We start from the raw sequence: 12,400 nt of genomic DNA on the forward strand, positions 1-12,400 counted from the left end.
TAATGACGATATACCTTGGGGCTCTGTCCTCAAGTAAACCTACTATCTCCTGACTCGTTGCTGTTCCGTAAACTCCTGTTGTCTGTGGGTGTAGACTGCCCCACAATCAGCTGTCCAGAATAAATCAACCTAAAGATGAGGATTTACCTCCACTACCTATTACTCACGCTAAATCAGAGATGGGTATTTTGCCTGGGATATCTCTATCTCTTTTGAGTTTAACTCTTTCCCATGTGCTGTGTCTGTCCCTCCTTATTCACCTGATACTCATATGGTTAATTCTGCTTCCGATGCGCACCACGATAAGCTGTAGATTGTTTACATCATTCCGCATTGGTCATACTTCCGCGCATGCGTACCATACATAAATTCCAAGTCCGGCTGCCTCTACTGTGACAGTCGAACCGGCACGCATGCGCAATAGGTAGTCCTTCCCACACGGAAGTGAGTATCCCCTACCCAAAGCGGTTCACGTTCTATTCCTTTTCTGTTATTCTCACGCATGCGCACAATGCACGCTTCCTATCCCGGAAGAGCGGACGCGGCAACATTCATCTGAGGCTCATAAAACCGCCCATATTCCTCAAGCCCGGATCGGCGAGACCCGGTTCCGAGGGCTGATTAGGTGTACCTACAGGAGACAGGCGCCGTGGGCGTGAGTACCACCCTGGCTGCAAAGGACCATTTGAGCTAAGTACTAACGCTGCTTGCTGACAGTGTTTGTCCCTTTTCTTTCCCATTTTTGCTTTCATTTCAGGATGTGCCAAATGCGCCGTCCCCTCCCTCCCGCGGGCTATGGGGTGGATTTTCATCCCTTGTGAAGTGAGAACTTACCTCTCTCACCCCTTTCGTTCTCTTTTGTGCTGAATGGTCACTGGCCATTTGGCCCATTGATCGCAGAGTGATTTAGTTGTGTCTGAATGTCCTCACTGCCATTCGCCTCCTTTTTCACTTATTTCCCTCCCTGCGCACTCGCACAGATAGATCTTGCAATTGGCAATCTACCATGAGAGTGTCTCTTCACTGTTTAAGGCTATACTACCTACCATTTAGTCTCAGCCACTGGCAGAGCCACGCACCTCTGCTATTAGGTATGAGTTGTGCACCCTGGCACCTTGAGCACAAGTAACTGGCTTGAATTGGCTAGCCTAAAACGACAAAAATTCTAATTGTTTGTTTGTCTTTTTTTTATGGTTTTCTGTATCTTTTTCATTTCCCACAGGTGCTTTTTACTTTTTGTCTCTAAAATTTAGAGACTTGAGGCTGTGTGCGTCCTGCCCTCGGGTGGTGATGCCCCCTCGTTTTTTGCACTTCACAGACTTTTTTCACTTTCAAGTCCTCTGGTTGGGTGGGCCTTAGAGTGCCCATACCGCCGAGGTTTACACTCTAGGTCCTGACGAATGCCAGGTTAATTATACCACACCGGCTGAAACATGTTCATGTTGACCATTCACGTTGTCACTTAATGCTAGTGGTAGTAGACCATCCAATTAGTTGGCCTTACTTACCATCACATTTTTTTAACCTTGTCCTTGATGATCTCTGATTAAAAGAATTTTTGATACATACAAGGCAATTTGAATTCACCACTTCACACTATCCACATAATCTTTCACATAGCCCTCCCACCCTCACAAGACCAGCTCCGCAGTAACTCTGGCGTCGCAGCACACCGGGGTGGCATTCGGTCACACCCGGTGGGGCCCGATGATGAAGCAAGTCACCGACCAGGTCGGTGAGTGAGGGCTTTCTTAAAAAACCAAATGGGCTTTGTTGGTTCCTTGTGCTCTGTGCATCCTTTCCATTCAAATCAGAACAGGAACACTCTTTTGTTGTTGTTGTCTAATATAGTTTGGGGACTAAGAGTGTTCGTGACTCTCCCTATCTCTCTTGTTGTTGATCAATATTCAGTATTTTCTCCACGATTTGTGCTGGGAGAGGAAGGCGGGAAATGGGGCAATAATTGTTGGGGTCTACTGGATTCAGGATAGGTTTTTTTTATTAAAAGGAAGATAGAGGCTTTTTTCCATATAGATGGAAAAACTCCAGTGGAGAACATGGAGTTGAAGATGGAAGAGAGATTATTTGCTTTCACCTCAGGTGCTAGCTTGTGTGTTCTGCATGTCACGGGTCTAGTGGAGAGCCCGATTTAGAACTGTTAAGAATTTTTTCTACTAGGTCAGGGGAGATAGGTAAGAATTAAATGAAAGGAGCATAGGAGAGTTTTGTAGGAATGGTTCAGTCTTTAATATCCAGCTCAGAAGAGTTTTCAAATTTCTGGAAAATTTGATTTACTTTTTCCCTAAAATTGTGAGCCAGGGTGTCACAAAACTGTTTGCAGTGAGCAGCAGCATTGTTACTGAGAAGAGAGATAAGCTTGGTTACTACATGGAATAACTCCTTGGTGGAGTTTTCACCTGATTCAATTCGCTGTGTGTAATAGTTATTTTTTTCTTTTATTAGAAGAGTTTTATACTTGGTCAGTGCTAGTTGTAGGAGTGCTTCTCATGCACATAATAGTGCATGCACCAGCAACTTTCCTGTCTCCTGCTTCCAGATGATTTCATTGATTGATTATTTAGATTATTTCTTTTTATCCCAATAATTCTTATTTTAATAATTGTTAAGGTAACTGGAAGATTGTATCAAGTAACATTTTATGGCCCAAATACCCAAATGTGAAAGAGCCTATTGTTGTGCATTACCCTGCATGAGTAGATATTGGGCAATACATTGCTCACTTGCTTATCATGTATAATAATATCATATCACAATGCATTAAAATATAGCACACCATTCAAACACATATCTAGTTTCAATACACTCCATGCTGCTATAAAAAGAACAGTCAGTCATAGCTCCGAAACATATATTTTAAAAAAAATAAAAAAATTACGCAGCATACACTACCCAATGCACAACTCACAAACTTTCTTTTGCAATATTTGAGCAAGTTAAACTCACTTCAGTTTTGAAGCCACTAGTTCCAGAAATGTTCCTAATACCAATATTTGTCGCCCCATTATAGCCTATAGATATAGCTGACTGATCTTTCCTAAATCCTGTTAAATTACAATAATTGTATAACACACGAAACACAGGGGGTCTAACAGCCAAATTGAGAGGCTACACTGTCGATACTGAGTCAAAAAAATCTCAAAATATCTTTATCGCACACACATAGCGTATTAATAAGGATAGAGAAGGAAAAAAGGCTAACACTACATGCATAGAGGAGACCGGTACATCATCGATTATTCGCAAAATGGCTGATTAATCCACAACAGATTGTAAAGGGTTTCCATCAAATTAGACTCAATGATCATTCCTATCATTTGGCCAAACCCATGTGCAAATGAGGCTGGCCCCCTGATCAGTGGGACACTCAGCTCCGCACCTTATTGTTGTATCCGGATTTGGTCCACCAAATACACAAACCATCCATGATGACTGATCTTTTGATGGTAAAGTAAGAAGAAATAGTGCAACGAACAAGAAAGTGATTTAAAATAGGATGGAATGTCCTCCTTCTAAATACTTTATTCTGCGGACTGGACATGCCTCCTAATTAACTACACTACCCTACGCGTTTTTTCACTGTGCTACGTGCAATTCGCGTAGCATGAAGTAGCACAAACTACCCGAGCGTGGCGTAGTTGGCCGCTCAATTAACAGTCTTAATCTAACAAATCGAATATTAACTATTGTGCTTTCAATGAAATGAATATGAAGCAGTCTCCTCGGGCAGAACATGTCAATTACATAGCTCTTGTTTTTCTTCTTAACAAAATTAATGAGATATGCTCTGAACAGAGGATTATTTAATTGTCTTTTCATTAATTGTCTAATTTCGGCTTTTATATACTGTAATTCTTTTCTCAAATAAACAACTCTCAGTGCTCTAGAAAGCCTGAAGTATAGCTACTAGTGGATCCATTGATGGAAACCCAGAGAATGTTATCTAGTTTTAATTTATTGTTTTGAGCACTAGCACATTGTTTTAGGAAACATAAACGCTGTGTGTCTAACAGAACGGATATCATTACTAAGCCCAGTAAAAATTAGATTTGTAATTTAAGAGTGACATTCTGTAGGTTCAATAATCTATGCATTGCTTTGATACATGTGAAATTTAATCTCAAATTCATCAGACCTGAAGCCAGTGAAACACCATATAATAGTATGAGATTTATTTTAGCTTCTGAATATGAATAGTGCTTCACCAATAGCCTGTTCTCCATACATATAAATTAACATCAGACATATAACTCCTAAACATCTTTGATCAACATCCATTAACTGCTTTTTCAATTTAAGTTCCTATCTAAAAACACACTGGAAACCGTAACACTCAACCCGTTGAATGTAGACTTCATTATTAAATCAGGTTTTATTAATAAATCATGTTAACATCCTATTCTGGTGACCAATTGGCATGATGATGGCCTTTGGCAAATTCTATTCTCATGATGATGGTCATGTAACATGGTTGATTTACTTTAGCAGACCAATTGCACGAAGAAGGATATCACACTTTCTGGGGTCGTTAGGCTTCGCTACTACCAGTTGAAGGCAACCCATGAGGATTGAATAGCTGCCCGCCGCATTAATCCTTTTCACTGCGTCTCTTCACAAGATGTAGCAAGGACCAGCAGCTCATCCTGTCTAACGGAATCATTCACAAACATGGTCCCTCCCTTTCAACCAACAAGATTTGGCATACATGGCACTTGTGATCGGATAGAAGCAGCGTTACTGAGATATGCCGGTTATGGCCTTTCTTGGAATCGTTTGAGGGCCAGCCCCCTATATGAAGTTGCAGCATTGACCATATTTTTACTATCATTGATGCATCTGTTCAAGTATTGGATCATCTACGCTTTGATCCACACGGTATCCTTCTTCCTTGTTTCTGTAATACATACCTGTGGACAGTTGTTATCCTTTTATATCCTATATATGGATTGTGCCCAACTAATCTGAGTACAACATTCGATGGTGGAACTCCTGATGAAGGCAGCTTGGCTGTCGAAACGCGCGTAGAGTCTTTATTTGGAAACCACCTAAAAAGAGCTTTATGTTCATTAATCCACCATGTATTTGCTACATCAACTGTGAATTACATTAGATAATGTTAGGAAGATCGTATACATCAATATGATCTGCTGAATGTAGTATGTGTGTGTCAAGAACGAATGGTGTTAGAATGTTGGTTATGTGTTAGTCTCTGTAGGACTTATGTTTTTTATTTTTTCAATTTTTTCATAATATATGTTTTGTATGCACAAATAAGATCATGTATAATTCAATAAATATATTTTTATATTTTTCTAATCATTAGTGTCACTATTGGTTTTTATATACACATGTTTTGAGAGACTGTTGTGAAGTAGCCCTAGAATATTTACATTAATGTAATTCCCTGTCTAGGTGTACTTCTTATCCTTCTCAGGAGCGCCTTTTCTTTGCATTTGTTTCATCACACTTTCTGTTACATCTACATTATATAAACGTAGAAGAATAAAATAGGATTTAGACCAAGACTCATTCTTTTTACGGCTGTTTCATATGTTAGGACTTGGCGAAACCCCCAATCAATTTGTTAATTTTATTTGCATCCATCTTTCTTCGTGCAACTGTGCCTGAAGATATTGCAGAGTCTGTTCAAATAGGGCAGTTTCTCCTAAAACACATTTGTGTGGCATCCAATAAATGCTGAACAATTGCAGATGATTTTAATGTCTTTAAAATAACTTATCAGCAGCATCTAAACAAGCATTCAGTTGATAGCTGATAGGATCCCTATGGAGATTTTTATAGATGGGCTGTAAGAAGGGGCATTTTCAGGATGCAGGCAACACTTTAAACCAAAATGTTGTTATATAATGCGGTTAACATAGCTGTCACTAACTGAAACAGCTTTTAAACCATCCATCAGCAAACAATTAGGGTCAGAGGGCTCAGAAGTTTGGAACAAAGTAATTATTTGATGAACAGCTGCTGGAGTTTTCGATTGTGTGTGTTCTTGGCCCTTTAAAGACTTATGTGAGATAGAGTAAATAGAGGGTTTTCTTCCCAGCCCCATATTGCTATCCAATGAGGACCAATATTCCTTTGTTTTGAGCTAATATGTGGACTGTAGTACTTACTGTGCCATCCATTATTGTGATAGAGAAAAGATAGCTTCAGGTCTACCAGTGTAGTCTGTTTGTTGCAGTTAAACCCTGCAGGTTGACCTCTCAAAATAACCGCTTTTGACAGGGAAAACCTCCCTCTTAAATATCATTAAGCAAGACATATGTATGCCCTGTAGCCCACAAGATAGGGTGCAAATTTAAATGTGGGACATGTTACCATGTATTGTATTGTATTGTATTGTAATTTATAAAGCGCGGTTGCTGCCCGACGGGCGTCCAAGCGCTAGAATGCAGAGAGCAGAGCTAGGGGGGGCAGCGGAGAATGAGATTAGATGGGCCTAGCAAATAGATAAGTCTTCAATTGTTTTCGAAATGACAGTAGGTTGGAATTGGACCTGATTTGCAGCGGGAGTGTGTTCCACATCTTTGCGGCATTTACGGAGAATGACCTTCCTCCAGTTCTGGCTCTCCTTACTCTTGGGACTACGGCCAGAAAGGCCTCCGAGGACCGGAGGGTTCTGTTGGGGTGGTATTGAGTGATCAGATTGTTAGTGAGCGCTGGGCCTGACTTCCAGTAGGCTCGGTGCGCAATGCATAGTGCCTTGAAAGCCACTCTCTGTTTCACTGGGAGCCAGTGTAGGCTGCTTAGTGCGGGTTTAGCAGACTGTGTCCTTGGGATCTGTAGCAGGACGCGGGCTGCACTGTTCTGGACCACCTGTAGTTTTCTCATGGACATCTCGGGGGCCCCTACATACAGGGCGTTGTTTGAGTCCAACCGGGACTGAATGAGGCCCTGAACTGCCACTTTTCTGGCTTCCATGGGAAGGAGAGGGAGGACCTTCCTACAGAGACAAGGCTCCAAACACTATTTTTAAGGTAGAAGGTTCTGGTTGTCTCATAGAAAAACTAGAGTACATATTAAAGTATTAATTCTGTTATATTGAGTTTTGGATTACCTACAAAAATTATTGGACCACTATTTTGAATATTTATAAAAAAATAGTTCTAATTGAAAGGTTAGATTTTTAATAATTATTTAGGAAACTGAATTTTAGAAAGTTACACTTTCCCTGCCTGGAGCATCTGAAAGATAATATGCATTCTCTCTCCAGCAGTTGCCGAGCCAGTACTTAGCCTTAATGAGGAGTGAAAACTGTACCCAGAGTACAGGTACAATGGCCTAGGTGTTGGGAGCTCTTTTGATTTCCCTTGCAGGTGGACAAGTTAGGGTCACCCCAGGAACTTATTTGACATAACAAGGGGACTGTTGTTTCACAAGTAAATGTGAGGTAAAGCCTGGAGAAGGCAACCCTTTGACCCCCCCCCCCCCCCCGGCCAGGCTCGCACCAAACAGAGAGCTCATTTCCCTAACTACACCTTTGAGTAGTCACACCAGCTCTGAACAAGGTAGAAGGGGTCCTGCAATTTGCATTTTAGGAGTAAACTGCACAGTGAGATTTATTTTACTGAAGAGCAAACAGGAAAGCTGCAAAACTAGGTAGGGTTTCTCCTGGGAACCTTACCCTATTTGTAATAGATGTTCTAGTATTCACCCCACACTCACCATCTGGTGTCAATAATTAATGTGGCACCCCAAGGAATCCTCCTAAGAACTCTATCTAGGCCAGTAGAAGAACAGAAAAGTACTGCACCTGCTGATTGGGACCTGTGAAGAGGCCTGAAGGACTGGGCCCGCTCCCATTTGTACCCTGGAGAAAGAAATGTACTCCCAGGGTCAGTTGGCTGACCTCCTTTGTAGATAAAAGGCAAAACAAGATTCAAAAGGCCATTTCCCTGAAGCTGTGGACTGAAAAAAGAGGTTTCTTTATGCTTGGAGATTTTCCTTAGTGTTAAATGAGTTTCAGCTGACTCTTGGAATGAAGGTATCCAGTCTTGTGGAACTGATTGTTGGATAGAGTGTGCTCCTTTTGTTCCCTTGAGGTTTCAGAGCTCTGAAGAAAATACATTCCATGCATAGAAATCTTGACTAGTCAAAGGTGCCAGGAGCATCCAGCTGACACAAGGAATTCCCTTGGTGTGAGCTTTTCCTACCAAAACTAACAGCTTACTGGGAACTCGTTCAACTGCTAACCAACTTTGAGAGGATTTTCATAGGTAGAGCCTTCAACCTAGCCCCCACTTGAGGATTTCAACTTCCATTTCAGAGACTAAGTTCCTTTGTGAAATCTCCAACCAGGACGAACCTCGTTTGTGTAATCAACCTGCGCTCCATGGCTGTCAACTTGAAATCCCACCCAGGTCCTGGTATACTCAATTATATACTACTATTGGAACTTAGTTATTCTTCATGCTATTTTAATTTAAATCTTCTAAAATCCATAGCTCCAGTTCCCCTATTGGATATTTGTCATATTGGAGCAATCCTTCTCCATTTTATAAATTGAGTGCAATTTCTACTATGCTGTATTTGTTACTTTACCTATTTTGTTACTTCTAAATGCTTTACATATTTTCTTTAAGTAAAGCCTGCCTGCCTGCACTGTGCCATAGCTTTCAGGGGTTGAACTCATATTCAAATTATTGAGACGTTTCTCTGGACCTTACAAGTAAGTGTCCTTGTTATTTGAGGTGGACTTCAATTATCAACAGATAGTTATTCAATTCCATAAAGAGATAGTACTTCAAAGTCACTAACATTGTTCCTTAGAGAGCCAAGTGTTTTGGGATCCATTTAATATGTTTACATATGTTTAATAACCTGTTTAAGAATTTAATTGTATAAAAATAAAAGTAATAATACGTGCACAATAGAAAGGAAATATGCAGAAGAGGCAAAATAATAATTTAAAAATGTTTATTACACAGACATGCATGTCTTCATCTCTTCATAATATATTAGGTCTACATTCATTTATGATAACATTTGGAAAAACTACATTGCTGGCCATTCTTCAGAAGTATTGCTACACAGATGTTAATATGATCAAAATAACTACTGTTTTGCTTTTTATGAGATGACTTCAACTGTTGTATTTAATAAAGTTGAGTAAGTCTCAGGTTCAGCAAACAAAAAGCACTGACAGCGGAGCTTTCTAGCTACCAGCACCTACCCAATTTTTGTACTCTAAGGATAACGTCCCCACTTTATTGGGTGGGAGCTGTGTGCACACTGTTTAGTACCCACCATCACAGTACTTGTTCCCAACAGTGACTTGACAATTTACAAAAGAAGCAAAGGTGCACCACACAAAGCACTTTATCAACACAAACAAATCAATTGTCCATATCCAGAGAACAGAGAATTCTTCAGTATTTTCTTTTTTCTTTTTTTATTATTATTTCATTTTCATTCCGGATAAAACACTGCATTTAACACAACGAACAGCCGACACCTTTCGTCCTTATACAGGACTTTTTCAGGGCACTAGATTAGGATGGAGTCAAGCCCCTCCATATGCTTTTTGAAATAACAGATTCCCTTCTGGGAGCAGTTCCCCGTCCAGGAAAGTATTATGTTAGAAGTGTTGCACTGTATATATCTCGGAATCAAATAATATCCAGCTAGGGCATGTCTCACTGTAATAACGTCTAGTCCAGCCAGATTCTAATGTGGGTCAATATGAGAACTTTGGAGAATAATATCTTTCAGGATGGTACACTTACATCCCGTGGCGCTGTGAAGGACACCCCTTAATGCAGGATGAAAATCTTGTAATGTAAGTACTCTGTTGCACCTAAAATTAATCTGGACAAGGCGGACGTCCCATTACCGAACAACTCAGTAGTTGTTAATGAGAATGGCAGGTAAATAACAGCCAGAGTAAAAATATTGCAGTACAGGCGGGTGTTGTGGGACAAGTCAGCCGGTTTGCTGACTCGTCCCGCAGTACCCACCTGTACTGCAAAATTTTCACTCTGGCTGTTATTCACATGCCATTCTGATTAACCCATTCCACGCAGAGCTAATTCCCCCGCGGTGCGGGGGCAAGGGGGCCACGCACAGCGCCGCGGTGCTCGTGACGAGCCCAGCTGGTCATGCTGCACAGTGGAGCTGCGCTCATGACGAGCTGAGCTCATCTCGACTCCGCCCACTCCCATGGAACGCCCCCACAGGAGGCTAATTAGCCCCGCTTGGGCATTCCGCGGCAGTTATGACAAGCTCAGATCGTCATGAGCACAGCTCCACTGTGCCTCATGATGAGCTGAGCTTGTCATAAGCGCCAAAGGGGTTAACAACTACTTAATTGTTCTGTAATGGGACGTCCGCCTTGTACAGAAAAATTTTAGGTGCAACAGAGTACTTACATTACAAGGTTTTCATCCTGCATTAAGGGGTGTCCTTCCCAGCGCCACAGGATGTAACTGTACCATCTTGAAATATATTATTCTCTGAAGTTCTCATATTGCACCACATTAGAATCTGGATGGACTGGACGTCATTACAGTGGGACATGCCCTTGCTGGATATTAGTTGTTGCCTAGATATATACAGTGCAACGCTTCTATCATAATACTTTACTGGACGGGGAACTGCTCCCAGAAGGGAATCCGTTATTTCAAAAAGCATATGGAGGGGCTTGACTCCATCCTACGTCTCAGGTTATTTTACATGGAAAGAAGGGGGACCCACTTCATATTAAGTCAAAAAAGGTTCCTAAATAGACAGGCTTGTGGAGATTGTTTCTTATTAAACCATACATATATTAAGTGTCGGTTTATGATATGTTTATTTATTGGATCCTGCAGTACCAGAATTCGGAAACATAAACCATACCATTTTTTCTTGTTGACCTCCCTTGCAATGAAACCTAGTAAATAAGCTCTGTTTATTGCTTCTGTCTTTGCAGAATCTGGTGTTGTTCCTCAGTTTGGTGGTCGATTGGTTGATTCCTGACATTCCAAAGGATATAAGTGAACAAATCAAACGGGAAAAAACCCTGCTTGTCAACATTTTCTTGAAAGAAGAGCACGAGAAGCTTCAGTTGATAGAGAAATTTATAATGCGAGACAATCAAAATGGCAAAGCAGAGAACAAGGGCCGTAGAAGCAGAGCAGCGAGCTTCTGCCAATTCAATCGCAGTCAGCGGGGTAGCTTCACTTCCTTTAGTTCCCACCACACCGATGTGTGAACCCCGAGGACACTGTTGAATGAACTGCAGAAAGATGAAATTCTTCAGATCTGCTTGAGTCTCGAGAGAGCAAGAGGGCAGATGGGCAATTAACAATTGCTTACTAGAGATGGAAAAAAGACTGCTTCTCTGAAGATGAGGTGGTATGGTTCTCCTAAACATTTTAGCTGAGCTATATATTATTTTCAGTCTTATCCAGTGCAAACTACAGATTGCACAGGTGAAGGATAAGGAAGACTTTGCACTTTCTTCTGCAGATCATAACCTTGTATGCTTAGCAGAAACATGGGTAAATGCATCAGAGGCGTAGCATGACCACAAGCGTATGTATCTGAAAGAGGTAAAGTTATATAGAACTAGCCACGCTCGCTGCAGAACTTGGGCGAAAATATATTATACTGGAATGGCAAGAGGTTCCTATACATTGCACATTACATAAAGCCTGCTACTGTGCTTTTAAAGTAAGACGTTATCAAGTTGAACTCTATTTTTGGAAAAATAAGAAGCAATTCATTCAGTAACTGGTTAGGCTTTTACTTAAATGCATCTAAAACATATTTTTCTGTTATGGATAAAAGTAAAACAATCTTTGTAAAAAAATAAATAAAATGACTTTCTATTATTGAAGCAACATAATTCATCACAGCCAGAAGAACAAAACATAACCAGATCACTCAAAAATGTGTTATCATAATATGATTTCGACTTGGGTGCTCCTGTGAATTGTTGTGAATGTATATTTAGCAAAATAAAACTCAGGGGTGATTTTATATTATCTGTAGTTGAGGTGTTGCATCATCTCAAAATCCATTTTGAATGTGAGGCAACTCTGAACAGAATGTATCAAGTATACACTAGCAAACTGTAACTGACCTTTCTAATTTGCAAGAGTGAACGATAATGTCTTGTTAAAGATGAAAGTAAATTTTATTTCTTTCAAACATCATGTGTGCCACGAATCGTCATTGGTCACCGTAAATTAAGAGACGGTAAACTATATTAGGAAAATGATCATTGCTAATTTTGCACCAATGCTTAGATGAACCCTCTTAGAAAGCCAATCAGGTCTAGGGCATGTTTCATTATCATATTTCATTGCATTGTGTCTATATTCTATTGTTTTCGTAGACGGCTTTATGACCTATTATTCCATAAGGTATTAGGGCTATTAAC

At 40.5% G+C, this 12,400-nt stretch overlaps 1 protein-coding gene across 1 annotated transcript in view; it reads left to right on the top strand.

The window, feature by feature from the left end:
• ANO2 (anoctamin 2) overlaps positions 1-12,089 on the top strand; it is a 1,660,301-nt gene extending 1,648,212 nt beyond the window's left edge. The window contains exon 25 of the mRNA XM_086939055.1: positions 10,946-12,089. Within this exon, the coding sequence (XP_086795181.1) occupies positions 10,946-11,227 (282 nt within the window). The 3' untranslated portion in view covers positions 11,228-12,089. The remainder of the gene's footprint in view (positions 1-10,945) is intronic.
• The last annotated feature ends 311 nt before the right edge of the window (positions 12,090-12,400 follow it).

Source organism: Lissotriton vulgaris, chromosome 1_1, assembly GCF_964263255.1.
Source record: "Lissotriton vulgaris chromosome 1_1, aLisVul1.2, whole genome shotgun sequence".
In the NCBI taxonomy this organism is placed as follows: Eukaryota; Metazoa; Chordata; class Amphibia; order Caudata; family Salamandridae; genus Lissotriton; species Lissotriton vulgaris.